Source organism: Colletotrichum phormii (genome assembly GCF_030913505.1).
Source record: "Colletotrichum phormii strain CBS 102054 chromosome Unknown BDP81scaffold_23, whole genome shotgun sequence".
Classification (NCBI taxonomy): domain Eukaryota; kingdom Fungi; phylum Ascomycota; class Sordariomycetes; order Glomerellales; family Glomerellaceae; genus Colletotrichum; species Colletotrichum phormii.
In genome coordinates this window covers 214,817-242,404 of record NW_026851465.1, presented here as the reverse complement: position 1 = coordinate 242,404, position 27,588 = coordinate 214,817, and the positions used below count along the sequence as shown (strand labels likewise).

The 27,588-nt window shown below is 55.6% G+C and overlaps 9 protein-coding genes across 9 annotated transcripts; 6 read left to right on the top strand and 3 right to left on the bottom strand.

The window, feature by feature from the left end:
* Positions 1 to 533: 533 nt before the first annotated feature.
* BDP81DRAFT_500538 (uncharacterized protein) lies at positions 534 to 6,189 on the top strand (the record flags this gene model as incomplete). Its single annotated transcript, XM_060595515.1, has 8 exons — positions 534 to 615; positions 701 to 883; positions 1,322 to 1,395; positions 1,996 to 2,420; positions 2,454 to 2,810; positions 2,841 to 3,480; positions 3,523 to 5,046; positions 5,281 to 6,189. 8 exons carry the CDS (start codon positions 534 to 536, stop codon positions 6,187 to 6,189), a joined length of 4,194 nt encoding a protein of 1,397 aa, XP_060440654.1.
* An 854-nt stretch (positions 6,190 to 7,043) lies between these two features.
* On the bottom strand, positions 7,044 to 8,691 carry BDP81DRAFT_356992 (uncharacterized protein). Its single transcript, XM_060586321.1, has 2 exons — positions 8,195 to 8,691; positions 7,044 to 8,140 (listed from the first exon to the last, which is right to left on the bottom strand). Exons 1-2 carry the CDS (start codon positions 8,516 to 8,518, stop codon positions 7,301 to 7,303), a joined length of 1,164 nt encoding a protein of 387 aa, XP_060440653.1. The 5' UTR covers positions 8,519 to 8,691; the 3' UTR covers positions 7,044 to 7,300.
* Positions 8,692 to 12,115: 3,424 nt separating this feature from the next.
* BDP81DRAFT_398294 (uncharacterized protein) lies at positions 12,116 to 13,201 on the bottom strand (the record flags this gene model as incomplete). Its single annotated transcript, XM_060588435.1, has 2 exons — positions 12,116 to 13,117; positions 13,181 to 13,201. The coding sequence occupies 2 exons, from the start codon at positions 13,199 to 13,201 to the stop codon at positions 12,116 to 12,118; spliced, it is 1,023 nt and encodes a 340-aa protein (XP_060440652.1).
* A 1,623-nt stretch (positions 13,202 to 14,824) lies between these two features.
* BDP81DRAFT_105763 (uncharacterized protein) lies at positions 14,825 to 15,374 on the bottom strand. The gene has a single exon (XM_060581426.1). The coding sequence runs from the start codon at positions 15,242 to 15,244 to the stop codon at positions 14,894 to 14,896; it is 351 nt and encodes a 116-aa protein (XP_060440651.1). The 5' UTR covers positions 15,245 to 15,374; the 3' UTR covers positions 14,825 to 14,893.
* Positions 15,375 to 15,503: 129 nt separating this feature from the next.
* On the top strand, positions 15,504 to 16,358 carry BDP81DRAFT_329726 (uncharacterized protein; the record flags this gene model as incomplete). The annotated part of the gene is made up of 2 exons (XM_060585340.1): positions 15,504 to 15,683; positions 15,945 to 16,358. 2 exons carry the CDS (start codon positions 15,504 to 15,506, stop codon positions 16,356 to 16,358), a joined length of 594 nt encoding a protein of 197 aa, XP_060440650.1.
* Positions 16,359 to 17,282: 924 nt separating this feature from the next.
* BDP81DRAFT_453397 (uncharacterized protein) lies at positions 17,283 to 17,838 on the top strand (the record flags this gene model as incomplete). The annotated part of the gene is made up of 2 exons (XM_060592835.1): positions 17,283 to 17,644; positions 17,832 to 17,838. 2 exons carry the CDS (start codon positions 17,283 to 17,285, stop codon positions 17,836 to 17,838), a joined length of 369 nt encoding a protein of 122 aa, XP_060440649.1.
* A 1,933-nt stretch (positions 17,839 to 19,771) lies between these two features.
* BDP81DRAFT_105809 (uncharacterized protein) lies at positions 19,772 to 20,778 on the top strand. Its single transcript, XM_060581427.1, has one exon. It carries the CDS (start codon positions 20,072 to 20,074, stop codon positions 20,696 to 20,698), a length of 627 nt encoding a protein of 208 aa, XP_060440648.1. The 5' UTR covers positions 19,772 to 20,071; the 3' UTR covers positions 20,699 to 20,778.
* Positions 20,779 to 21,000: 222 nt separating this feature from the next.
* Positions 21,001 to 22,095, top strand: BDP81DRAFT_329395 (uncharacterized protein; the record flags this gene model as incomplete). Its single annotated transcript, XM_060585304.1, has 1 exon — positions 21,001 to 22,095. The coding sequence occupies one exon, from the start codon at positions 21,001 to 21,003 to the stop codon at positions 22,093 to 22,095; it is 1,095 nt and encodes a 364-aa protein (XP_060440647.1).
* A 1,021-nt stretch (positions 22,096 to 23,116) lies between these two features.
* Positions 23,117 to 27,247, top strand: BDP81DRAFT_464417 (uncharacterized protein; the record flags this gene model as incomplete). Its single annotated transcript, XM_060594150.1, has 3 exons — positions 23,117 to 23,189; positions 23,248 to 26,885; positions 26,948 to 27,247. 3 exons carry the CDS (start codon positions 23,117 to 23,119, stop codon positions 27,245 to 27,247), a joined length of 4,011 nt encoding a protein of 1,336 aa, XP_060440646.1.
* Between the last annotated feature and the right edge of the window lie 341 nt (positions 27,248 to 27,588).

Below are 27,588 nucleotides of genomic sequence, written 5' to 3'. Positions count from 1 at the left end.
GCGGAAATCTTGTAACACAATCCGAAGAGCAACATACTAGTAAGATAGGAGTCCTCAATGCTCACTGCATTCAATTATCGCACCTCCTGTTATTGGCGGTCTTCTCTGACTGCCAATTTTGGATGAAGGCGGTGAAAGAAAGGTGAAATGCTGTGCCCAAAATTCACCTTGTTATTCGTCTCCCGAGTATTCCTTCCTCGACTGAAGGACTTGTCAGTGGCATATTCATCCACCTCATCCTTTGTATTCGTCTTAACCAAGGCCTCGAATTTTTCTCACACAACAAGCGAGCTGGAAAAAATTCAATCAGGCCTCTTTCTTCTACTTTCACCTTCTCGCCTTTTTTTCTACCCCTTACCTCAACACCAACCCAACCCATCGCAAGAAGCCAAACACCTGCGATCTACGAATCCCCTCCAAAACCTCACTCCCGTCCTCTGGCAATCATCCGCTTGCTATCAATTCCGCTACCAATAAGTATTTCTCGAGCTCGGAAAATTTTCGATAATTATCTAACATCGTCCATAGTGAGGATGGCCGCCGCCCGACACCATTGGGCTCCCGGAGTCCTCTGGGCTTTGCTGCTGTTACAGCTGCTCGCCCTCACTCTTGCCCGTAAGTTTCATCAATTATCTCATCTTCTCTTCCTTCTTTCGAAGGTGCTCATGGCAAATGACAATGAGCTAATAAAATTTCACAGAGTCTGTCCCGATCGTCACCACCCCTCTCGAGTGTGCCTGTGGGAACTTCACGCCCGGCACCAACACCCTCAAGTTCAGCAATGGATCTTCCTCTGTCTGCCCTTGTACCTGTGTGAAGACCACCTGGGTCCCTACCACATACACCGAGGTCTACACTATCTACGATTCCACGACTTCTGATGGTCCGGTCGTGACCACTCCTTCTCCCACGCTGTCCGAGTCTTCTGCTTTCAGCAGTTTCTTCAGCAGCATCGCCTCATCTGTCCGAAACTTCACGACCTCGATCAATGGCACCGGCATTGCCTCGTCTTCTTGGTCTTCGTTGTTCGCTAGTCAAAATGCGACAAGTGTCCAGCACACGACTACGGCATCTGGCGTCTTCTGGACCGGACCAGGCAGCGGTGTTGGTGGAACGTTCACATCTCAGACCTCCATCTGGAAGAACTCGACCTTGAGCTCTCTGCTGTCAACGATCAGACCTGAAAGCACTCTCATCTGGGCCAACTCCACCATGACGAGCCTCAGATCTGGCGGTTTCCAGTCTGCCAATACCTCAGCCCCTTCGAGATCTACCATGTCGACCCTCAACTCTGGTGGCTTTCAATCTGCCAATACTTCAGCCCCTTCCAGCTCTTTCAGGTCGACCCTGAGATCAGGCGGCTTTCAGTCTGCCAACAGTTCAGTCCCTTCGAGTGTCCAAGAGTCGTCTGTTCAATCTAAGCATTCGGTGTCCGCATCCTCTGTGATCGGTTCGGGAACCACAACTCCTGCCCAAGTCAGCACTACCGTTCCCCCTGCCTCGCCCATCGCATCGAGCACTCTGCCACCCCAGACGAACTCGTCCGTGGCTACGACCGGTTCAGAGAAGACATCGAGCCAGGCTTCTGCTGCTTCAACAAGTTCCCAGCCCACAGAGACTGACAATCCTGCCTATGTCCCCCCTTTCGGTACCATCACTGTCGAGCCTCTGACCGGAACCTCGATTCAGACAGATGGACTCTTGAAGACCACCAGAGTTACCTGGCTGTCCATCGACGTCCCGAGGCTGACTACCGTCGACGGAGACATCACAACGACTATCTTCCCTGCCTGGCGATGCATCTCGACCGATCTCTGCAATCCAAATTGCCTCGTCCCTGATGAGCTCTGCCTGTCTGCCCCCTCGGCTAACCCCCTCGGATACCCCTGGCCTTCGAAGCCTTCGAAGCCCCCATCCGCTACGAATGGCTGGACAATTCGGACCAGTGACGGGGTGCTAGCTCCTGAACCTACCTCTACGCATGGAGTTATTAAGCCCGGAGGTGGAGGAGGCGGTGGCGGAGATGATGATGATGATGACGGTGACCACGGCGGAGATAATGATCATGGAGGAGACGACGACCATGGAGGAGAAGATGATCACGGCGGAGATGACGACCATGGCGGCGACGATGATCATGGAGGTGATGATGATCATGGAGGTGACGATGATCATGGAGGGGAGGATGACCACGGCGGAGATGATGACCACGGGGGCGACGATGGTCATGGCGGCGATGACAATGGCGGCGGACATACAACCGACAATCAAGATGAGCTCGCTCTCCACGGCTTCAGAATCGATCTCGGTCTCGACCTCCTCGATAAGGGACGCAACATCCTCGGCCATGGCATGGAGATTGGCTTCGGCACCAATAACCCAGCCGGCAACACAGAGCCCGATGACCCCGAGCCCTCCCAGTCCGAGAAGGAAACATCCACGTCCACCTCAAGCTCATCTTGCACCCAGACATACACCATCGCTCCTCACTGCACCCAGCCATGCGTCGTCTCACAGATTCGAAGCCAGGGCATGAGCAGCTTCACCACCAGCTGCGCGACAGCCACCTGCCGAACCACGCAGCTCTGCACCAGTATCGAGACCACCACCACAACCACTTACACGACCAAGAAGCCCGATCCCACCGCCGGCTGCATGGCCGGAAAGTGCCTTTCATGCCAGGAGAACAACAAGCTGGAAGCTCGACAGGGCTGGTGGGACGAGGACATTCTCACCGAGACCATTTCTGAACCTGAAGAATGGCACGAAGGCGAGTACGAGTGGTGGGAGAAGATGCGCCGCATCGCAAAGTACTACGGCCCCGGCCTGGCCATGGGAAGCGAGACGGGACACGACTCCTCGGCCTCCTGGGAAGCTTTCGGCCCTACCCCCCACGGCGGCGGCGCCGGTCCCGTCTGGGGCTGTACCATCATCGCCTCCTTTTCCCCCGAGGGCGTCTACGCCAACCACCTGTGGGAGATTCCCAACTTCGCCATCCCCCCTGACGAAGAGAAGCACTTCAAGGTCGACAAGGGCTACAGGGCGCCCTACTACTTTGAGCAGAACGTCAACCGCTTCCTCCAGTATGGCTCGCTCGACACGCCCAAGCAAAAGGAATTCCCTGCGCTGTGCCCGATGAACCTCCCCGGCGGCCCCCTCTACGGCGACAATTACCAATTCTTCCGCACAATCATGTTTGTTCCCATCGAGACGACGGGCAATATGTACTACGCCCATCAAAACGCCAAGATCATGGCGATTCTCACCGAGAAGTGCAAGATTGATAAGAAGTACATCACCATCTACGGGTACGAAGTCAAAGAAGCGCTCGACAAGGACTTCCAATATGACCTCGGTCGCGCCACGCCTCCGCCTGACCGCCGCGCCTCGAACCCCTGGGACGGCCTCCTCAGCTGGCAGTACACGCCCAAGGGCCCCAGCGGCCAGAGGGAGCTCGTGGTCCGCTTCGAGAAGAGTATTGTTCACCGAGATGCCTGGTGCGGGGACGGTCTCGTCACGCAGCCGGAGGCCCCCGTCCGGTTCGACCTCAGACCGAGTCCCCCTCACGATCCCAACCAGGATACGACTCGCCCTTCTAACAACGGTTCTCCCCCCCCTTCTGATGATGACGATACGCCTCGCCCTTCTGACACTGGCACTCCTCGCCCTCCCTCAAAGAAGCTCAAACTCAGACAAGATGAAGGAACCTGTCCTCGAATGATCGCCTGCGGTCTCGGCTCTCCGACGTTGAGCGTGTGCGACTACAAGAAGTTCCCTCCGCCGCCCATGGAAGGCCCCTCGGCTCTCAAAGCTCGAGCACCTCCTTCTAACGACCCCAATAAGGGCCCGATACAGGCGGAGCTCGATCTCGAATCAAAAATCATGATCGAACCCAAGGATTCCCTCGGCGGCGAACGGTGGTGGTACACCCGCATGCGCCACATCGTCGACGAGCGAGGCCCCGGCTACGGCGGTATCAAAAACGTCCCCGAGGTCTGGTCCACGAGCGCCATGATCAGATTCAACAAAGAGGTTGACGGCACTTACACGAACCGGCCGCGCTTTGGCGGCTCGGGACCCGTTTGGGGCTGCACCGTCGTCGTCGTCGCGTCCCCGGCCGGCGTCTGGACGAGCCACATGTGGGAGATTCCCACCTTCAGCCTGGGCCAGGAGTTTGGCAGCTCCAGTACGACCGAGTGGACCAAGTTCTACCCAAAGTCGCAGATTGAGTACTTCCGAGAAGGCGTCGTGGACTTCATGTTGTGGGGCAACAATCGCGGCTCCTACAGACAACTCAAGGACGGCAAAGTCCCCACGCGCAACCCGGGCTTCGTCGAGTTTGCGGCGAAGAACTCTGGCGAGCCCTTTGACGCCAGGACCAAGACGTGGCTTTGGGCCGGTATCATTACCCGAGCTCACAAGGACATGAGGGGCGAGCCGCTGCAGTACCAAGACTCGGCGATGCGAACGCAATACAGCTGGCAGGTGGAACAGATTCAAAACATCTTGAAGCAGAAGCTGGGCATCAACGACAAGAACCTCATCAAGATCATCACGTACGCCCCCCGCAGGGATATGGCGCAGAGCAACCCCAACATGCCGCCCGAGTACGGCCTCGTCAACTGGCAGTATCACCCTGAGCACACTGAGGAGGGTATGACCCACTCAGAGAGGAAGCTGCGCATCCGGTTCGAGAACCAAGTCATCTTTGAGAAGACGTGGTGCGGTTCCGGCAACAAGGTCATCATTGCAGACGGATCCAAGCCGCCCCCGCAGCCTCCTTCGAAGCACCGTCGACAGGGAGATGAGGGTGGTGAGGTCGAGGCTTGTATGTTGGCTCAAAGCTCGTCGTCCGCTGCCGCTTCCGCTTCGTCCGTTGCCGCGTCCCGTGCTTCCGTGCTCCCGCGTCCCACCCAGGCTTGCAGTGCCGACGCCGAGTGTGGCTCTCTTGTATGCCCTCAACCCCGGTTCGGTGCCTGTTTGTATGGTTTCTGTCGATGTGCTCTCTCCGAGAGTCTCAGCTACACCAAGACTCCTGCTACTCCGGTGGCTGGCATGTACACGAACACCGCGGTGCCTGTGAACTACACGTCTCCGACAAACCTCATCACGTTGTCCACAGGCTCCCCGACGAGCATCTCTTCGAACGGTTCTGCTTCAAGCACCTCCTGGACAATCAAGACAACGGACTCCTGGATGCCCTCTTCCACCGAGAACCATTCGTCTTCCACCGTCTCCCCGTTGTACACCGTCACCCTCTCGGCCTGGGACCCTTCCCAGACTCCCATCACCGCCTGTAACACGACCCAGGACTGCTCATCCCTCTCCTGCTCCGGCAACCAGACCTACGCCTGCATCACCAAGGATAACAACCCCAAGTCAACCTGCCACTGCGTCGACCGCCCCAAGCTCTTCGAGCCCTGCGCCGCGGCAGCAGACTGCGCTCACCTGAAGTGCGACGCAAACCACTTCTCCACCTGTCGCCCCCTCGTCGACTTCCCCGGAGCAGACTCCATCTGCCAATGCGAAGCCCTCGCCCTCAAGCCAGGCGCCTTCTGCACAGTCGACTCCCACTGCGACGGCCTCCCCTGCGACGGCAAACAGAACCGTCGTGGCAAGTGCATCAAGCCCTCGTCCGACGATACCGGCGGCGTCGGCCTCTCAGGCGGCTGCCAGTGCGACTACTACCAATCCGAAGGCGTCGGCTGCTCCTCGCACGACGACTGCTCCACCATCCGCTGCACCGAAGATGAACCCTACAAGTCCTGCACCATCCCCGACGGGCCCCCCGACAAGACGGCCAACATCTGCGCCTGCGCCGCCGAGAAGCCGCCCCGCCGTCTCGCCGAGGGCGACAAGTGCACCGCGCACAAGGAGTGTGCCACGATCGGATGCACAGAGTACGAGGTCTCCGTCTGCGAGCGCGGCACCTGTCGCTGCGGCAACTTCAAGTGCGGTTCGAGCCGTGACTGTGACTCCAGTGCGCTCGAGTGCGCCGGCAAGGGGAACCTGTGGTGCGGCGACAAGGGCATGTGCGAGTGTAAGCCTTGCACTGAGCGCTGGAAGGGCTTGACGTGTGGGAAGGATGCGGATTGCAACCACTGCTGCAAGCGCGGAACCTTGCCCAAGTGCAAGTATACTTGCCTCGCCTTCTGGTGTGGTAGCGAGTGTCAGTGTGATCTTTGGTAGATTGGGAATGTTTTCTGGAGGAGGGGAAGATGGCCTTTCTTTTTTCTGTTTTATGCCTTATCTGAATACTGGAGATTACATCGCGCTGGGTACTTTGGAGAACTCAGGAATGATACCAAACTGGAGATACTGCCCCTAAGGCAACGATCGAGATAACGAATTGAATGAGATATTTCTCATCAAAATGGTATTGTGCGTTGATTGCTGTGACTTGTACATGCGTGATATCATGAGAGCTCGACTGATGTGCCGACATCAGGTTTTGCTTAAACTTACTGATTGGCCCCCAAAAGAATCATAATCGCCTCGCTCAAATAACTTCAAGAGAGGATCCTCCGAGTAGAACATATCAGGTACTGTCAGCCTCACTCAGAGGAGTGGGTATCATTGAGCGACTTGGCAAGATGGCATTGTCATTATTGCTCTCACAGAGACCTCGACCCTCTCTTCGCGAATCATCCAAGCCCGACTACCTTCTGCGGTAAAGCCAAGGGAGGAGAACTGGTCTCTTCAATATAGTCTTCCCAGCAAGACGTTGAAGTCGCGTTAGAGCGCGAGATTAGTGATGGACAGGGAAAAGCTGAGAGTCAGCACGATAAATGATGCGGGACTTCAAGACTTCATGACAATCTTGTACATACATGCGAATGGCATTAGATCCTGGTTGATTAATTTGGAATAAAGTAATACGATTATCTTTTGAGGGCAAGAAAAGACACCTAACATATGAATAGTCGTAAACGAGATCAAAATCAGTGTCACTACGTTAGAAAACAAGTGCTTCACAAAGCAGCAAGAAAATCATTTTTGCCTCCACATTGGACTGTCTGTATTCATCAAATCTTGAATTGGATCTCATAATCAACAAGGGAGTTACACACTCATGAATAAATTCTCAAAGAATGATGCAAGTTTATGTTCTGTGATCATTCAATGTTTCTATTACTATGAAAAGTCGTGAGTCGAATCCGCCCCTTTGTGAGGGCATGTTCCCATATCTGCAAGTCCTAAACGCCATTCTCTATGTCATAACCCATGATTTATTCACAATAATCTCATCGCTCGCAATGTCTCAAAGAAAGAAAACATTCACCTCCTCCGCCGGCAGACCTCAGGGATTCGCCCCAGCGCTCGCAGCACTCTCTCCAACCTGTACCTCCTCATCAGGCACGCCAACAGCGACACTGCTAGCGATGCTCATCGCCGTCAAAGATCGCTCCCTCTCGCCACCAGGACGTCTGCTGGAACCGGCTATACCAGCCCCTCCGGTAGTGACGCCGACACTGGTTGCATCCGCCGCTGGGGTGGCAGCGGTAGCGCTGCTCGTGCTCTCGCTCCGATCCCGCCCAGCAGTGGCGCTTTTCTCCCTGACCATCTTCTCCAGGTCTCGGATCCTCTGCTTCAGCAACTCGTTCTCCTTCTTGGCATTCTCTAGCTCCTGTCGGTGTAGCGCCGTCTCCTCGTACCGCGACGTCGTGGGCATCAGACCAGGTGAGAGCTGCGCCTCGCTGCCGCCAGGTGTGGCGGCGACCGAGGTGCCACCGGTATGCTGATGCGGTAGACGCTGCTGCTGGAAGTATGTCAGACCGCTGGTGCTACTCGGGTCCAGGTAGTGCTGTGACGGGGCCGGCGATGAGGACAGGCTGTGGCGGGAGGCCACGCTGTCTTGGCGGCCGGGATTCGGGGGCCGGGCGATGGGGATGGACGTGGTGGATGCGGCGGCTGAGCCCGCGACGGCGGTCTGGCTTCGGGCGCTGGCGTTCGAGGCGGTGCGGTGGTGCCGGCGGGAGCTGTTGGAGGGGACGGCCGGGGTGGAGAAGGCGGCGCCGGAGAGGAGGTGGGTGTCGGGTGCTTCGGTCGTGTTGGAGGCTGATGTGGAGGAGGCGTTGGATGCCACGGAGGCGTTCTGCGCTGTTCGGAGAAGTTGGAGCTCTCGTGTGAGGCGGTTCACCTATACTGTGAATTAGACTTGATCTTGTTCAGCGTGTAAGCCTGCCAGACGTACCACTGCTTCTTGCTCTTTCTCCAACTGCATGTGAAGATCGGACGCGGTGATGGGTCGCGGGTGACGAATCGGGCCTGGGCCGGAGACGGATGGTTCGGGGAAGGCTGGAGGTGACGCTGCTACTGCCGGGGCCATCGGCGGAGATCCTACGGGAGGGTTGGAAGGCGGATGGTTGACCGTGTTCTGGTTCGACGGGAGGATGTTGAGGGAGGAGGAGTCGGAAGATTGCGCTGGAAGTGGAGGGGGCGGCATCTGGTGAGATGAAGAGCGCCGTGAGGCACTGAGAGGGTGTGGTGAGGCCGGGACAGAGTTGAGGTCGGGCATTGTGACGATGCTGGTGATGCTGGTGATGGGTTCTGCTGGAATGCGGACGCTAATGCGAAGATGAAGCTTTTGTCCAGGTTCGACGTTGTCTGATAATAGCCGCGATATAGCTCAAACGCGTAGTTGTTTGTTGCTTTGTTTGGAGGTCCTGAGTCGTCCAATCTCGCAGCGGGCTGTTTGTTTGTCTGGGTTGCTTGGGGTTGGAGCTCCGTCATGCTTCATGCTCCCATTCATGCGTCGTTGCCCCACACACCGCCCCGCGATAAGATGAGGTCCAGCCACAACCCCGCTCCTGCCACATCGACACCAGCCACACGGCATCATCACCAGCCACATTATTATCTTATCGATATTCATCTAATCGCATCCTTATCTCCAGCGGGACTGAAGTTTATCCATCGCCGACATGTTCCCATATTCGGTGGGTCCCATCGGCTGCCGTTTCCCCGTCCCTTCGACGCACGTCCCCCGTCTCTCCCCTCTTCCTCCCTGTCGCACACTCAACTCAACTCTCACAACCGCCCCCGATCTGACCACCACTGCGATCCGACGTTGTATTTCCGTGCGTGGTGCAAACTCTATGCGGCCCGGGTGTTACAGTTGAAATTCCCATCTACCGCGAATAGCCCTACCGACGACGACATGCCTTTCCAGAATGCACATGTTTGACGCCGATGCGAATACGACCTCGCCGCCAACATCATCTGAGCTCAGGATAGTCAGCGACACTTTCTTTGAAGACGGCGGCAAAGACCGAGAATAGAACATAGCGAGATATCCGACTTTTCTCGAACTTTTGACGAGTCGCAGCCGGCATACTTCCGCATTACAAGCTCTACTAGACAACCAGAACCACCCATAACCACCGCCACCAGAGGACAAACGTTCCAGCGCCACACTCAGTCGTTTGCCTGCCGGTCAGAACTTTCGGGTGGAGAAGTCTTCTGTCATCCAATAACGGCATCACCCTTACACTTATTGTGGACGAAACACGGAGACAAAGTCGATAACGGAGCACATTCCACCGTTTTCTCGCAGATCACCCGCCGTTTCGCCAAATGTGGCTGCTTCCCTAGCGTCGGCGCCACACTGTTCCCCGCAGCTGCCCCGCCCCTGACGTTGCATGGGCCAAGCGCCCCTTGCGACTCCGTCCTCCCCCCCTGACGACGGCACAGACGGTTGGACGACCATGCAGAAAAGATACCATTCACCTTCGGCGCTTTTCCTCCGGATAAGACGTCTCGGGTCTGCCACGCGTCCCCTGTCAACAGAGCTTCCCCCCTCCCCAGCGCAATCTCTCTCCCGTCACTCATTGTCCGTTTCGAGCGGGCAGTTTGGTCATAGCTCCAGCGATGATCTCACCTCTGGGCAGCCTCTTTCGCTTCACTCGGAAAGGGGTGGTCGGTTAACGATAGTCGACAGCGTTTGTGCAACGGCGGACACATAACGCTAATCAAAGTCGACCGGTCACACAATCCCATTGTTCTGGCACGGTTATCTTACCAGCCAGACGTCGTCTGAACAGACTCTGTTACCTTTTGGAGCTGCACCCACCCGACGACCACTCTTCCCGCGCTTTATCCCGCCAAGCTTGGCTTCCCGCCATAACGTGCCCAAATATGATCGATCCCGCGGGTACGACGCGGCGGCGGCGAAAAGCGGTACGGGACACGACTCAAAAATATGGAGCAGAATCTCTGTCATCGGTCTAGATCATTGCGGGTCATCCGTTGGGTACAGAGTACCGTTCTTCTGGCCCGCCGCGGTGCCTCTTCCCGTTCCCCTGGAGAGGGGGGTGGCCTGCGATCGCCCGCTGTCAACATCGTGAGGAACTCGCAAAAAACAGGTTTTATCCCCTGCACATGCTTCCGCCCGGTGGACACCTGATGAGGCTGAAGTGTTTCATCATTGGACCTCGACCGCATTGGCACTTCACTCTTACTGCATTGTGATGCTGCACTCGGCCGACTTCGCGGATCGGGTACTGTGAATGGGCATGCAATTTGCCATCCTCGTGATGTCGATGATGCAGGAGCGCACGCATCGGGTACGAGCACCGTATATTGACCGGGGCCTCACCAGCCACACCTTGAAGATACTCACCGATGAATGGGCGCTCACCACGGCCGACGGGTGCTAATCATCGCATATTCGTCCACGGGCATGATACGAGACTCGCCAGACTGCAGGTCGCCGGATTGATCCTTGGCCCCTGCTAGTCAAAACAGCCCTCACCGTTCACGATATTGGAAGAAAACGCTCACTTGACTGTGTGAAATGCAATTGTGAGGTCAAAGAGGATATCGCGACACGAAGCCATTTGGCCAAACACTTATATTCTTGCGATGCTGAATTCCAACAGTCTGCCTCGTAGACATTTGGTCGAAGCCTTCCATGTGGAACGAAAGCGACGAACACCTGTCAGAGTGGGTTCATGAAAATCTCATTTCGGCGCCTAAAATTACACTGGGGAGCAGATAGATCGTATCCGTCGCTAAGTCTGACAAGCTCGATTCGCTGCGGGACGCAGTGGCACACCGACAAAGCACTTCCCCATCCGAAAGCAACAGCGTCTTTGGAACGGAGACTAGCAAGCAAAACACTCATGAAGCGGTCTCTCGTTCCGGGTGAAGAATGAACAAAGAAAACTCGTTAACAAAACAAATCCCAAATTCCCCGCTTACGCCTCTTTCCCTCTCTTTGCAAAAAAGTTTTGTCGCCTTTATGCCGTTAAATTTGGTGGTATGTTGAAACATTTCGATCGTAATGATTGATTTCGATGCAGGATTCTCTTTTGTTTTGTTGCTGGACACTCCCTCTTCTGCTGTCGGAGGAAGCAGGGGGGGGAGTGCTTGTCGTGGTGGACATGTTTACCCATCGCTACATCATGTCGCTATGCAGTTAGCCTTGTGGACAAGGAATTTCGAATCTTTTCCGAGCGCAAAGATGACGTAAAGAGAATGCCCAGAGCGTTGAGCGGCCCTTTGTTGATTTTGGGTCTGGTTGGTTTGTCGACGTTTATTACATTGATCTAGGGAGAAACCGTCGCGGTCAGTCTCTCCTAAACCGCTTTCGCTCGGGTCTGATGGCGCGAGGGAGATGGCGCATCGAAAAACGGTCGACGGACTGCGCGCGAACTTTCGTGCTACTGCCTCGCCGGCCGAGATGCCAACCACCGGTCTCCGCCCAGAAGAATTGTGAAGGTGTATGTTTGTGTGTGTGGGATAGGAAAACGGTCACTGGAGTGTTGGCCGTTCCTATCCTCTCCCACAGTTTGCCAGCTCATGAGAAAACAAAGGAAAAAAAACGAGCTGGGACTTGAGTTGTTTCTGGTCTGACTCGCTGTTGCGAACACTGCCACCCCCAGCGAGAAGCCCGATAATCGGTCCCCGCCCGGAATACGGTGATCGCATTACATGACAGAGTTCAACAGCAGGTAGAAGCGCAGGTGGGCAGCAAATGCAGAAAATCTGAATCGCGGCGCCCACTGCAGGATTGGGGAGCAGAAGCATTGACCAACAAGAAAAAGATGGGAAAAGATCCGGGATAGGATAATTAATCAATCGTGAACAGGGAGCGAAAGAAAAGAGGGAATACTCACAGCAATGCCAGCGTCAAATCACCGTGGATCTTGGCCTTGAGCGTAATCTCAATATCCAAGTTCAAGTCAAGCCTCAGCTTGAGCGGGTTCTTGCCCGCGCCACCACCGCCGCCCTGCATCTGCTGCTGCTGCTGCTGTTGCTGCATCATCATCTGCTGCTGTTGCTGCTGCTGCTGCTGCTGCATCATCTGCTGGTTCTGGTTGCCGCCCTTTTGCGCGGTGGTGTAGTTGCCGTCGTCCTCCTCTTCTTGAGAATCGTAGTCCTCGTCGTCGTCGTACTCTTCGTCGTCTTGCGAGTCGCCAGAGTAATACTCATCATCGTCGTAGACCTCGCCGTCCTCGCCTTCTTCGAATTCCTCGTCGTCGTCGTAGTACTCGCCCTCGCCGTCGGCGAGTTCAGTGGGCTCCTCGAGGTCAGCTTCTCTCTCTGTGCGGCCTGAGTCGCGGGAGCGTACCTTTGCGGGCTCTTGTTGCTCCTTTCCTGCGGCAGGCTTCTTGTCGTTGTCGACGACGGACTCTGGCTCCGCTTCGTCTTCAACGCCGGCTTGGTTTGATGAAGGAGCTTGCTTCTTGTCCGTGGTCTCTTGGCCGGGCTTCTTCTGCTCGGGCTTCTTGTCTTTTGATTGCGAGTCGGCGGCAGCAGCGGAAGCGGGGTCTTCGGGCTTCACGTCCTCGCCGGGCGGCTTCTTCTCATCTTTTTGCTGTTGCGATTGCGTCTTGTCGTCCGCCTTGGCGGCAGTGTCTTCGGGCTTGCTGTCTTCGGCCTTCTTCTCGTCGGTGGTGTTGGTGGGGTTACCCTCGCCCTCTGCGGGGTTGCCGAATTCTCCGACTGGTGTGGTTCCTTCGGGCTTCTGCTCTTCCGTCTTTTGGTCGAGCGAAGACTGCTGCTGCTGCTCTGGCTGCTGCTCTGGCTCCTGCTCCTCAGGCTTGGTCTCCTCGGGCTTGCTGCTGTTGCCTGGCTGGTTCTGGTTGCCGGCGGCGCCTTGGCCTTGGCCCTTCTACGCACCTCATGGTCAACATACTGACTCACAATGTGTGAATTGAGTGAATGAGAAGCTTACCTTGTTCTTGTTTCTGGCCATTGTATCCGAGTCCATTAATCTGACGGCGTGGGTTTATGGGTGTATAGCTGAATCTCGACGTCTCAATTGGCTTTTCCTTGAGATTCTCGAGTGTGAGGCTATTCAGATGATGTGAGTATAGCGCGCGGTGTGCTAAGTATTCGTGAGTGGTGTAAGTGTGTCCCCCTCAGAAAAAAAAAAAAAAAAGTAAAAGAGATCACAGTGAGTTTATTCAGTAAAAGATGGAGTTCCTTCAAAATTGGAAAAGAAAAAAGAGATCATCTAGAAGAGGTGGGAAAACTAGGTACACAGGTCTGGTATAAGTTAAATCGGATGCCATGAGAAGTCATTACCTCACACCCCTCCCCCCTCAATGGCATCAAACAGGAATTTCTGCACAGGGCCAGCGAGGCTGAACCTGAACCGCAATCCGGATCTGCTTCTCCTGTGACGCAATAGGGTGTGAATGTGGGAACATAACATGACTTACACACACCTACGCCAGTTCACGGGGATGGATTGGGGGTGGGGGAAGGTGTGGCCAGGGCCCCGGTGAACAGGCACGTTTGAATTGGGGAAAAGGGGACCCAGCAAAAAGTTGGTCAAGAAAAAAAGTGGCATGGGCAGGATGAGAGAGGCGACGGGTTACAATCGAACAGGTCTGGAACCTCTTTCGAGACCCAGAGGGAGAATGTCACTGTTTGGTGATAATACTGGGGAAATGATACAAGGGGCCCGGGGGGGGGGGGGGACAAACACGTGTATGTAGACTTGGACCCGCCGCTGTGATATCACATTCGACACAGGTTTTGGATGAGAATCAAGATTTTTTGTCCTTCTCTGGTGCTTAATAGCGCTAGGCTGTCCGAACTCCAATGGGTTCTGGTCGTCCCTCTGAGAAGCTCTAGGTATGGAAGAGAGGCCCAACCTGCATACAGCCCGTCCTTCCCGATCGACAGGGTCCCTAGAGACAAAGAAGAAGGGGAGAGGGGGGGGGGGCGTGTAAGACTTCCTTTGGCATAAGGCGAAAGGGAGCTAGCTGTAGCAATAACGGTGGACAAGTTGCCAGCACCAGTGAATAACCAGCAACGAGAGTAAAAAAACGAGGTGAGAGAGAAAAAAAAGGATCAAGAGTGACGTCGACGGGCTGGGACCCGAAAGGCGTGCTCGCACCGTGGTTGGTTGAAACTCAGCTTCTGGCCGCGTTGCGAGAGAGAGAGAAGAGCTTTCGGGAGCTACCCCGGTCGATCATGTTCGAAAGGTCTAGCGTGAGTGGAGGAGCGAGGAGGAGCCCAGAAAGAGGAGGAGGGATCTGAAAGTCAAAGCAGACTAATCCCGAGTGTACTGTAATCCTCTCAAGAGAATGACGTCGATGGGGTGTGAGTGTATGTAAAATCTAAAGTCTTTGTAAATGTATCAAAGTATCGAACAGAAAAAAGAATGGAGTATGCAAGAGAACAGCGAACGGTCTAGACATGCATATTGTGGACCAACAGACACACACGCACCAGCATTGGGTGTGGGCTGACCCCGGACAGGGGTACCCGAAACGGGCATCTCGATTCCAGACATGACTTCCACTTCTCTTCTTGTTCAGGCACTGGCGCACGCGGTCTGCAGACTTTTTTGGCAAAGGAAGAAGAGTGTGTGAGAGATACCTGGACAGAGAAAGGAGAGGGGATATTCGATGCCTGCCTTACCGTGCCGTGGCCGCTAGACCAACCAGCTCAAACCTGCCACGCCTGCCAGCCACTCCTCACCGCGGGGACTCGCGAGGAGGAGGAGAGACAAGAGGGTCAGATCTTTTCGATATGATGACCACACGAACCCCATAGAACAAACCCCGTAAACCTGTTTCTTCTGACAATCCATCAAAGAAGCACAGAAGATCCCTCGGAAGCCCCCCCCCTTTGAGACAGTGACATACCAGTCATCGATCTTCAGGACTCCAGAACCAGAGGGCAGCTCGGCCCCGAACCACGTCGCAACGATCATTGCAAATCCGTTGATCCATACACACGACGCGGCCGCGGCCTGACCCCACGGCTTGGACCCAACTGACATTTCCGAGTCCCGACACGACACAACACTCACACCGAACCTCGAGTCGTCGATAGGCAGCGGCGAGGGCTTGAAGGAACCTTTTGACTCCTCGACTCCTCGACTCTCACTCACTTGAGCTCGTCCCCAGTGCCCACTCTCACTCTCGAAAAGGCCAACGTCTCCCACCGCCCACTGTCACTCACCCGGATTTTCGTCCCTTGATTTCCACTTTACCATTCCTGTCTTTACTAGTCCTTCGCCTCGGAAAACAGTTCGAAACATGGTTATCGGTCTGCTCGCCATCGCCGCCATACCCACAGTCATTGGCACCGGCCAGGCCGTGAGCGCTCAGAAGAAGCAGAATGCCGCCTCCAAAGAACAGGCCAAGTTCAGCCTCACGGCGACCATGACCATTGACGGCAAGAGAGAAGAGTGTCCATGTATCGTCGTCGACAACAAGGTGAGCAAGCCCACAAACCAACAGCCAACAGCTCACATCCAACGCCCTTCACCCTCTCTCCTACCCCCTTCCCGCGCCTGCAGACATCTGCACGCTCTCTCTCCTTTCCTTGCTTTTCTCTTTCCCCCGTTTCCCTTTGCGGAGGTTGGCACACCCACTCGGCCAACCTCGCCGCGTGTTTTGACTTACACTAGCTCCCTCGCCAACTTGGAAACCTTGCTTCACATCTCCGGTAGACTAACACACACATCCTCCCCCCAGATATGGATAAGTCATAGTCTGGCACCAGCTCCAGGGCACAAGTTTTCAGGGTACTACTTCAACTACCCCAGCGAACCACCAATGCGTGCCCTGGTATCAACAATAGCAGAAGACCCGCCCATGTTGAACTGGATCTATGTCGATGCCGACAGCAGAGCGCTCCGCCATGGGGGCCGCAAAGATACCCTAGGCCATGTTATAGGACCTTGGGGCTGGACTGACGATGAAAAGTTCCTCTCACTACGAGGTAGCGGGCTCGGCTTCGTAGCCGTACTGGAGGAGGACGGCAGGTGGGCTGCATATTGGGATCCGGATGGGCGGTTGCGGGAGGGCTATGATCCCGAGGACTGTATGGAGATAGCTCTCAAGCGGCAGATGGCGCTAGGCATCGAAAGCGCCTACGTGAAAGGATAGGCGAGCCAGATCATCTCGAAGGATAATTTGGGTGTGTCAAATTTTGGAATAATCCGGGGGGGATTCCAGGAGTCTCGGAGCTTTAGGAGGGACGTGCAATTAGAACAGGTCCCGAGGCGTTCTGCAGCTTGCAAGGATAGGAATAGTTGGCATCTGTAACCCGTGAGCCCGTACATCGTCAGTGCATAGCATTCAGCAAGCTTGCAAGCTCAAACCAACTTACAAGAAGCTTGTTTGGTTGCAGGAATAGAGTAATGCTGCGTCATGCCTGCATTGGCGGCACCAGTGATCGCAAGTCCGTGGTGCGAGTCCTGATAGTGCATGATTGGGTGCAAGCCAGCCATAGTTGCGCGTTGAATCCGAAAAGAACAGGGATGTCAGAACACCATCTCGACCTATTTGGTGTTCTTTGGGAGCCCGGGATGTGTTGGGTTGGGTTGGCCGCGCTTCCTCCTCGACGGCACAGGCAGATCGGGGACGCATGGAGCATGAGACAAGACCAGTGCCCCAGCGGCCCCAGTGAATCCGCCCCCCCCTCCCCCTCCGCACGCATGCCGCTTGGCCCTCTTCAACGTCATTTCGGTCCAGAACATCGAGAGAGTCGAGTGGTGTGACGCAAATCCAGAAGGGGTGAGAGCAGTGAAAGATGGGAATCCTGGATGCCCCAGGGTCCAACATGATCTCATCAGCTGGAAGGGGTGTAAGCTTTTACATCCTGTTTTGACCCCTTCCGGATACTGTCCGGAATCACTTATATGTTGCGTCCTCATCCAGAGTCGATGAACAGAAACAGACTTTGAAGAGACACTCCAAACTTACCGGTAGACAAAAGCCCTTAATATCCAGTTCTCCCTTCCTTCATAATAGGAAAAGCCCATTAGCCCATCTTTGAACCATCAACTTCACCGTTTCACATCAGTCACAATGGCCTCCCCCCGCGAGAAGAACAACACCAAGTACGCCTCTGAGGACGAGACTTCGGAAGCACCCAGCGAGCAGCAGAAGCCCCAGCGCCGTCAGCGCCCGCAACGCAGGCAGATGCAAAGACGCCAGCAGCAGCAGCAGTCAAGCGGCCCTCTCGATAACCTCGGTGGCATTGGCGATGTCGGCGGCGTGACCAACGGCGTGCAGAACACACTAGGCAACGTTGCTGGTGGTGCGCTGCAACAGCAAGGCGGCGGCGGTGGTGACAAGAGCGACACTCTTCGGTTGCGTCTTGATCTCAACCTTGACATTGAAATCACGCTGAAGGCACGCATCCACGGTGACCTCGAGTTGGCTCTCTTGTAAGTACCATCCTTTTCTCTGTCTTCCCCCTCCCCCCTCCACAGTTACGGTGGCCCTCCCTCTTGTCTGCGCTAGGTAGAGCTCCGTTGCGTCCTCGCTTCTTACTCGCAGGCAAGCACGGGCTAGTTAGTAGCTTGTAGCCAAGTTCAAGATGGGCTAATGGGCTTTACCTCGTCTTTTAATCAGGAACTGAGAGACGTTTTCCACAGGGACCAATCTTAAAACGACAATCTTATCGTCGAAATTCTTTACAACATGGAGTCGCGGGTTTGAACAGTGGGCGAACTGCTTTTCGACCCAGTCTGATGGAATGCGTGGGTTTCTTTTTTGTCGCCCGTTTTTACCGCCCAACCGTAAAAAGAAACGGTCGGGCTTAGTAAGGGTTCGAGGAGTTGGTGGACGGATGGAATATCGGGATCCATCTGCCGCGTGTATTATGAAAGATTTGTGCATCATCGACATCATGAGATACGGACGCTATTTCGGGAAGTTTTATGGGTATCCTATTCGACGGTAGCCAAAGTATTCTAAACAGTTCTTTTAACGAATGATACTTGACCAAGACCAATCACATGTCCAGATGCTGCAGCCACCGGTGACATGCTCCCACACACGCGGTATCTCACACACTCACTTGTTCACTCATCTCTCACTAAGTTCTCACTCATTGATATTCAGTGACACCTTCGGCAGGGCCTGAGAATGCCAATGATCCCAAGTCTCGACATGACTGCGAATCAACTCGTTTGGCAGACTTAGCGCGTGTCGTTGGTTTCAGCACACTATCAATGCCCTCAGCCACCCGCTAAGTGCCAAGCTCGTGTGGAGTAGCGTCGAAAAACAGGCAGAACCATGTGTTGTGACAACCGCCGTCAAGCACGCCTAGGGGCGGAGACGGTGGCCAGCAACCGTTCGTAGCGCCAATTTCCATTAGCCTCTGTCTGTTTCACGCTTCACGTCTGGCGCCGTTGATCTCAGTGACGGGGCAAATCTCCAATGCGACGGTGGGGGGCTCTCCACCCACCCAACCAGCATAATCAACAGTGCGGTTGCCCATTCCTTCCAGAGGCTAGTGTCATCGGGAGCGCATTACGAAGATGTGGCAGCGTCGGCTGGAGGACCTGGAAGATGTGGCTGGATACGCAGTTGGAAATCGACGGCGCCAGAGACTACTGCACACAATGCTCGCTGTGCCTTGCTTTCCATGCGTCGTTTCTCCTGGGCTTAACTAGCGTTAGTTTCTTCTGCCCAGAGACAACGCATTCAAGATTTGAATGTCCTGACAGGATCATGCTGGGATCCTGACTTCATTTCGCGTCGTCAAAAGTGCTCACCGAGACATGGAGAGAAAGAAGGAAAAGGAAGATAAAAACCTTAGAGTTTAACCGGTCAATGCCAATGGTCAAGCCACAGAGCGGCTTCGGCCTTCCCTATCCGTCCAATGTTGACGCAGTGAAGCCGCCACATGATGCGATGTAACTCGGCCCAGGATTGAGTTGGTGTGTGAGTGAGTCGTCTTTTTTGGTTGCCCGCCGCCAAATGTAACGGTGGAACGGCCCCCCCTTGCTCCCCTCTCAAAGTCTCCCCGCCGCTCCTCAATTCTCGATGCCACCTCATATCCGAAAAAGAAGGCCCGGTAAACGGTATCCACAGTACCGTCTCGACTCTGTGTGGCGGAGGTGTTCGCAATCGTACGGAATACGGTCTAAAACGCTAGACGTGCAGGGTAGCCGTGGCTGAACGGGAAATTCTTGCGTCGCATCCCGGCGCATCGGGTGGGAGCATCAGCCACTCACGTTCAACGTCGTCCTGGTCGCTGTGAAAATGTCAGTCAAGCGATCTTCACCAGTCTCAATCGTCAAGCCACCTGCCGACAAACGTATCGCGCCGATCGTACTGCCTCCGTCTCATTTCCAACAGTCTGGGCTCTCGTCGACTTTCTTCTTCTTCGCCTCTTTGCATCTCATTGCCCCTTCAGGCATCGAGATCATCCTTCGCCAGCCTTTGTCGGTTGTGGCGTTGACGGCACGCGGCCTTCGTCCATGGACAAACTCGAGACGTCTCTGAAGGTCTGCTGAAGCTGTTCGGGCATGAGGACCAACCCGAACTTCTGATGAAGCTGATTCCTCCCACTATGGCACCCAGTGCTCCCCCTTCATCAATCAGAGCCACAATCTGAACTCTGATCGTCTCGGCTGGGTCAGTGTCTAGGACCTTCTCCAGAGTCTGTGGTCGGTGTGTGGTCGGTAAGCTCGAAGCTACCTCTGGGTCAAGTGAGGACCCCCGGACTGCCATCAACCCAGCTGGAATTTCGAATAGCGTCGACGCACGTGTCTAGGCTCAGGCTCGCTCACCGTGCTCTTCAGCAACAGTTGACGGCTAGCCGTGCGTTCCGTCTGTACAGTAGCTCAGGCGCCAGCCTAACCATGCAGCATCACGGCCGTTCGCACAGTCGTTCGTGTTTCGACGGAAAACAGGCTTTTCCAGACTTGTCGGACCTTTTGCTTCCAATCTCAGTGCTCTTCCGACACCATCTTCGGAGTCTTGCCTCGTTCTCATTCTGCCATCTTCACCACCCGCCAGCGATCCCTCCCTCTCGTGCTTCTTCGCATGCCGTTTCCGAAGTACCTGGTGGAGACATTTGCGTGTATCTGGAGACACTGTGGAGTCGACAGATCTCGGTTCAACAAGTCCTTGAACCCAAACATCCTTGCACAACAAGCCTGACAAGGAGTCAACGTGAACTGTCGCCCCGTTCGCCAGTTCTGGAACCCCAAGGCTGCCCCAGTTGTCAGTCTCGGCAGACACAAGACACAACCCACTCTCGATCTCGTCGTCGACCTGACGTCACAACGACTCAGCCAACCCCCTTCCGCCTTGCAGGCCTTGCAGAACCGCTGCCCGCGCCCCGGGAGCAATCAGAAAACCTCTGCCCGCGTGTATCGACCAAGGGGTGCACCGAGAGAAACGCCCTCACGCGCACTCGACAGCAACACCGAACACCGTCTCTCCTCACTCCTCACTCTCTCTCAACCGCCGCCCAGACTCTCTGAAGCAAGCAAGCAGGCCGATCGATCCTCAGGTGGGTTGCCGGCTCTCCATTCCTTCGCACAGCTGGCGGTCCTGGCCTCGCTTCCCATTCCCTTCCCTTTCCCCTCTCTTTGACGGCAAGGCCTAGCTGACGCGGAACGTTCTTCTCCCACAGAATCATCCAATGATGACGGCGTCCCCTCCCGCTCAGCAGACTCCACTCCAAACTCTCCGCGACGAACCCGACAGCCCTGCCTCGAAGCCGCCTGCACAGCAATCTATGCAGAGTCCCGTACCTGCGCGCCCGGAATTCTCGTCGCACACTATGCACCATACCGAGCCACGACCTGCGGCTGGAGCCGGCGATCATGATCATACTTCCCGGCATGATGAGTATGAGGTTGTCGAGGTCGAGGACGGACAGGCTGGAGTGGAAGAGGCCCCCAAAGGCACTTTCTCACGCCCGTCTCTGCCTCGTCTGAACTCTCAGTCGCGGACAGCTTCTTCGCCGGCGCATTTCTATGAAACCGCTCCTCCGCAGTATCCTCATCGACAGGTTAGCTACACGAGCACCCCACAACCGGAGCAGGGCGGGCCTGTCCACCTGCAGGGCTCGCGGGAAATACCTATCCCAATGAGACCATCGTCGACACAATATCAAACGGGTCCCGAGGTATCAACGCCGCCGACAACCGAGACCACAGACAATGGCACAGACGATGGCCCGCAAGATGCCAAATCATCGTCGCAAGGCACCCCGAAGCCACAAGAGAAGAATGCTCCGATCGCGATCCCCAAGGTCACGCCTCTGTCTTCAGACCTTAGGTTGCCCCCAAACCTTGCCGAGCTAGCACAAGGTCTGGATGGCAAGTATGTCGACGAGTTTGGAAACATTCTGGACTGGAACGGTCAGGTGCTTGGACGTGTCGAAGGTGATCTGCCGTCTATGATCGGACGGCCAGTTTCAGTAACGGGCGAGATCTTCAGCGAAGACGGTGAGGTGGTCGGATACGTAGCGGAGAACGATACCATTCCACCAACACCTCCGTCGCCAAAGCCCATTGAAGGCATGGGCGACGGACTAAAGGTAGACCACATGGGCAACATCCTCGACAAGAATAACAATGTCGTTGGTCACTTTGATGGCGCGCCTCTGGCCAAGTCTGTTCAACAGACTGGCCAGACGAGTAGCTCGGGAGGCCAGTCCGGCAGTCCTCGACCTGGTTACATGCCCGACACACACACAAGCTGTCCTCAGTGTACTGCCCATAGGCAGTCTAAGCCATCAGCTTCAACTCCCAGCCCGTCCGAGATATTCATGGACGTCAAGTCAACCAATGATGGTATTCAGCTCATCATCAAGATCCCAACAGTATTTCACGGTGGTGGGAATCCCAATATCCATATAGGAACCAGATGAGCCATGTAATGGGATTTGCGTATTTTGGATGGAAAGTTGATCTTCAGGAGGTCTGGAACCAACGGTAGATGCTAGCATGCGGCGGCGTTCAGACGGTAGTGAGATGGACATAGGCTAGGATTTGAATTGTAGTTCCATCCAGACAGAACTTGGCAACGAACCGTTTGCACAAACTCGTGGCTCCGAGACCCGTTACTGACCCGTTGACTGAGGCTGAAATGGAGAGCAGGGGCGAGACCTTCGGATGCTTGCGGGCGCATAGACGCGGATGGTGATTTGGGAACTTGCAAAACGTGGCGAATGGAAGTTGATTTTTCGTGTTTCGAACAGCGTCATGACGTCCGTCGTGCATGCGAGTCCAGCCTTCATGAACTTCGCAATCCGCATTTTCGCAAAGAAAGTTGTTGGAGCTGACCGGGGGGGTTGACTGTGGAGGAACTGACGAATGAATGATGCAGGGCAGGGAGACCCCCGGGAAGCACTAGCCACACCAACTGAGCGTCTCCAAGAAAGGTGGCCGTCGATCGATCAGGAAGCCAATGGCAATTCCCCAGACTGGCTGGCTGTCACACCATACCCCAAGGTGCATCTCCCCTTCCCAAGTCGAGTTGCGTCATGATAGCTGGGATCCAGCCGTCCAAGGGCTCGGACGAGGTGTGGCTTTGCGTCATGATGGGCGACTGGCAACCTGGCCATCCCTCCCCCCATGAAGTCACCCTGTGGCGCGAGCAGAGGCCAGAGCTTCGATGGACGAGGGAAGCTCCTCGAGCTTGAGCTCCCCTTTGACGTAAGGTTAGGAGCCGACGTTCAGCTGGAAACTTGATTTGCGCCGGAGGATTTGTGGTATAAGACGTCTGACCGGCAAGTCTTTGTATCGCGTTTTGACTTTTCTACTCCCAATTCAATGCAATCATCTCATGAACAGTTACATTTTCTAAGATACCCTGTTAGCGCTGAGTACAACGAATTTTTATCACGACACGAACAAGAACAAGAAAAGTACAACAAGAAGACAGACAATATGGTCGGAGCTGCATCCAAGTCAGGCAGCAGCATGCCCGGTGGTTGGGGAAAGGGTGAGGAGCAGAAGTCAAGTAAGTTCAAGTTTACTTACATGCGACTCATGATGTGTCGATCATTGACCCTTTATAGCATACTCGGTCGAGCAAGATATCCAAGACCATGGCGACAACCTCGTTGCTGGCGTCATTGGCAAGACCGGTGAAGTGGTAGACGAGACCGGCAAGACTGTCGGCAAGGTCACAAAAGGCGAGGCCGGAGAGCTTGTCGGCAACGTCGTCACCGCGACAGGCGATATCATCGGCAAGGACGGCGGCGTCATCGGCAAGGCTCTTCCCCTTGGCGAGTTGACGGAAGGCGGCGAGACCAAGGAGGGCGGTGGCTTCAGCATCATGGGTGCCACCAAGGGTGTCAAGGGCATTGTCGACACTGTCGATGGCACTGTTCAGACTGTCAACCGCACATTACCGCTTGTCGGCGACCTGACTAAGGGTATTGGTCTGGGCGAAGGCCAAGGCGGTGTGCTCGGCGGCGTTCTCGGTGGTGGCCAGTCAGAGAAGGGTTCCCAAGGAGGTCTTCTCGGCAACACACTGGGCAACGTCACCGGAGCCCTTGGTGGTCAGTCAGAGAAGGGCACATCCTCAGACAACGCCCTCGGCGGCCTTCTTGGAGGTTTTTTGGGCCAGAGCCAAAGCGGCGACCCTCTTGGTGGCGTTCTCGGTGGCACTGAGCCATTGAACCGCGACCAGTCCGTTACCGACAAGGACGAGAAGCTTACCCAGCTTCTCGCTGATCAGAAGGAGGAGGCAGACGATAAGGCCTCCTTGACTGAGAACGCTAAGCAGAACCTCTTCGAGAACAACGAGACGACATCAGAGGTTGCCCCTATCGATCTCCAGGATGTCGAAAAGTCGCAACCCGATGTGGACGTTGATGGTAAGCTCACAACCGGCGGAGAGAACACCCAAACAGAGACTGAAGATTCCCAAGGCGCCAAGACAGACCTCACAGAACAATCGACAGTCGACGGCAAGAGCGACTTGCAAGAGGTGGACGCCGAGCCCATCGAGGAGGCAACAGAGGGTGCCGAGACCATCAAGGACGACGCGACCGAGAAGTCTGGCACTGCCCAGACTGACGCTCAGTCCCGCGTTCCGGACGACATCGCTACCCTTGACATTCCCGTCTCACAGATTCCTGACGGTCTGAAGAGCGAGCTTCCGGAAGATATCCAAACAGCCGACATCCCCGTATCACAGATTCCATTCGACGCTCAGTCCAAGCTCCCCACCGACCTGGTTTCCAAGCTTCCTTCCGACTTGGCCTCCCAGGTTGAGGACGCCAAATCCGGCGCCGAGACTCCCCGCGAGTCTGACGCGACCGAGGACTGGGCCAACCAGCAGAACCCTGAGGAGCAATTCGAGGTTCCCGAGGATGCCCAGACTGGCGGGTTCCCCAAGACTGAGGGCTTGACTGAGGGTGTCGAGGGCGTCGAGGGCGAGGGTCTTGAGGGCGAAGGCCTGGAGGCCGTCGACGAGGGTGTCGACTCCGGTGTTGAGGGCGTTGGAGATGTCGCCGAGACCGCCACTGCAAAGACTGGCGATGTCCCCGACATTGACGTTACCGCTGCTTCTGAATCTGCTCCCAAGTCCACCATCAAGGACGACATCAAGAGCGTCCTAAGCACTATTCGCTCCGCCATTCCCACAGACCAGCGCACCGTCTCTGTTGCTGGCGACAAGCTCCTCCAGCCTTTCGAGTTGTTCCCTGGCGCTCGGATTGACGACGAGGGCAAGGTCATTTTCGACGATGCCTCCATTGGCCGTATCGCTGAGGGCAACCCCGAGGACCTCGTCGGCATGACCGTCGATGCCGAGGGCAACGTTGTCAACGAGCGCGGCAGCATTATTGGCAAGGCCGAACTCAAATCTGAGGTGGCTGAGGAGCTCCTCAAGGACACCATCGACTTCTCCATCCTGAAGGGTGCTAAGGTCAACAAGGCCGGCAACCTCGTCAACGACAAGGGTGAGGCCGTCGGTCGCATCGTCTCTGGTATCCTCAAGCACTTGGTTGGTCGCAAGGCCAACGAACTTGGTGAGATCTGGAACGACGGTGGTAAGGTCATCGGCAAGGCCGAGCCTATTCCCGAGACTGAGCGTGAGGAGCTTAGCGAGCCCGCTCCCTTCGAGGACTTCCCTGGCGCAACCGTCGAGTCCAACGGACACGTCCTCTTCGAGGGTGATATCGTCGGTCGTGTCATTGAGGGTGACCCGAAGAAGCTCAAGGGCAAGAAGGTCGATGACGACGGTGACATTCTTGACAAGAGCGGCAATGCAATTGGCAAGGCCGAGCGTTGGGAACCTGAGTCCGAGGCTGAGCCCGAACCGGAGGCGCCCGTTGACAACTCTGCTCTCGCCGGCAAGCGTGTCAACAAAGCTGGCAACGTTGTCGACAAGGACGGCACCATCTATGGCCGTATTGTCGAGGGCGACATCAAGCGCCTGATCGGTCGCATGTGCGACAAGGACGGAAACGTTCGCAGCGAGTCCGGTGACATCATCGGCAGAGCTGAGCTTGTCGCCGAGGGTGATCGCGAGGGAGCCAAGGAGGGACCCTTCGCTGAGCTTCCTGGCTGCACTGTCGCCAAGGACAGTACCATTGTCACCCCCTCTGGAGATATTGTCGGTCGCCTTGTCCAGGGTGACGCCAAGGTCCTCTTCGGCCGCCCCATTGACGAGGATGGTGACATTCTCGACCGCAACGGCAACTTGCTTGGCAAGGCCGAGCGCTGGGAGCCCGAGGCTGCCCCCGAGAGACAGAAGGGACCCATGGAGGGCCGCAAGGTCAACCGCAGCGGCGAGGTCGTCGACGAGGATGGCGATGTGATCGGCAAGCTCACTTCTGGTGAGATCAAGTCCTGCGCCGGCAAGCCCGTCAACGAGGATAACGACGTTGTCGACTCCAAGGGACGCGTTGTTGGCCATGTCGAGCTTCTCGAGGACATTCCTGAGCCCAAGGGCCCTATGGAAGGCAAGGTTGTCAACAAGGAGGGCTTCGTCGTTAGCGATAGCGGCGAGACTCTTGGCAAGCTTACCAGCGGCGAGCTCAGCATCTGCGCTGGCAAGAAGGTTAACGAGGACAACGATGTCGTCGACTCCAAGGACCGCGTCGTTGGCCATGTCACCGCCATTGCCGACCTTCCTCAGAAGAAGGGACCTATGGAGGGCCGCAAGGTCAACAAGAACGGTGAGGTCTGTGACGAGGATGGAAACATCATCGGCAGACTTACCACTGGCGAGATCACCATCTGCTCCGGCAAGGAGGTCAACAGCGACAGCGACGTCGTCGACTCCAAGGACCGTGTTGTTGGACACGTCACCCTTGTTGAGGACATTGTCGAAGAGGAGGAGGCTCCCGAGGAGACTGAGGAGGAGAAGCAAGCTCGCATCGAGGCCGAGGCTGACCGCAAGTTGGCCAAGAACCTCGGGGGCTTGATTGAGCAGGGCTTGGATCGTCTCCGTCCCATCTGCAAGATGATTACGCAGAAGATTGAGGCCGCTGAGCGCCAGCCCAAGGAGGAGCGTGATGAGGAGCAGCTGGTCAAGGATGTCAAGCCTCTCATCGAGGAGGGTGGCAAGCTCTTGACTGAGTTGAACGGCAGTGTCCGCGCCTTGGACCCTGATGGACGCATCCAGCAGAATGCCAAGGCCAAGGCCCAGACTCGTGAGGCTACTTCTGAGGAGCACCACCTCGCCGAGGTTCTGAAGGAGGTGAGTTTGATTCCGAATGAATTCTGACATGATCACGAACACATTGCTAACTTTGATGACAGTTGACTGGTACCATCACGGAAACCGTCGAGGGTGCCAAGCGCAAGCTTGAGGACCTTCCCAAGGCCAAGGCTGAGCTCAACCCTCTCTGGGGTCTTCTTACTGAGCCTCTGTTCCAGATTCTGGCTGCCGTCGGTCTTCTTCTGACTGGTGTCCTCAACCTGGTTGGCCGTCTTCTCAACGGTCTCGGCCTCGGCAAGATTGTCGATGGTCTGCTCGGAACCCTCGGTCTCAACCGCCTGCTCGATGGCCTTGGCCTCGGCAGCTTGACCAAGGCCCTCGGTGGTGGCAAGAAGAAATAAGCGAATCTAAAGATTGCATGATTTGTTGTACTCGCGAGTTGGATCTATCGAATACTCTTTTGACGATGGTTTACCAACGTGTAATTTCTTTGGCGCGTCATTTGTACGGATTTCGGGGTTTTTTTTTGGCAAAAAGGGTTGGACTCGGACTTGTAAGAATAGCAACGGTGTTTAGTTTTAGCGACCAATTTGTACGGCTTTTCAAGTTACGTGTTGTCCAAGTTCGTTTATACTTGTTGGTGTTTCGTCGTGATCGTGTGTTGGTGTTCCGAAATGGTTGAAGCTGAGTTGAGTCATTCAATCGGCAAGGCGTTTGTTTACCAGTAGTACCTTATGTTGGA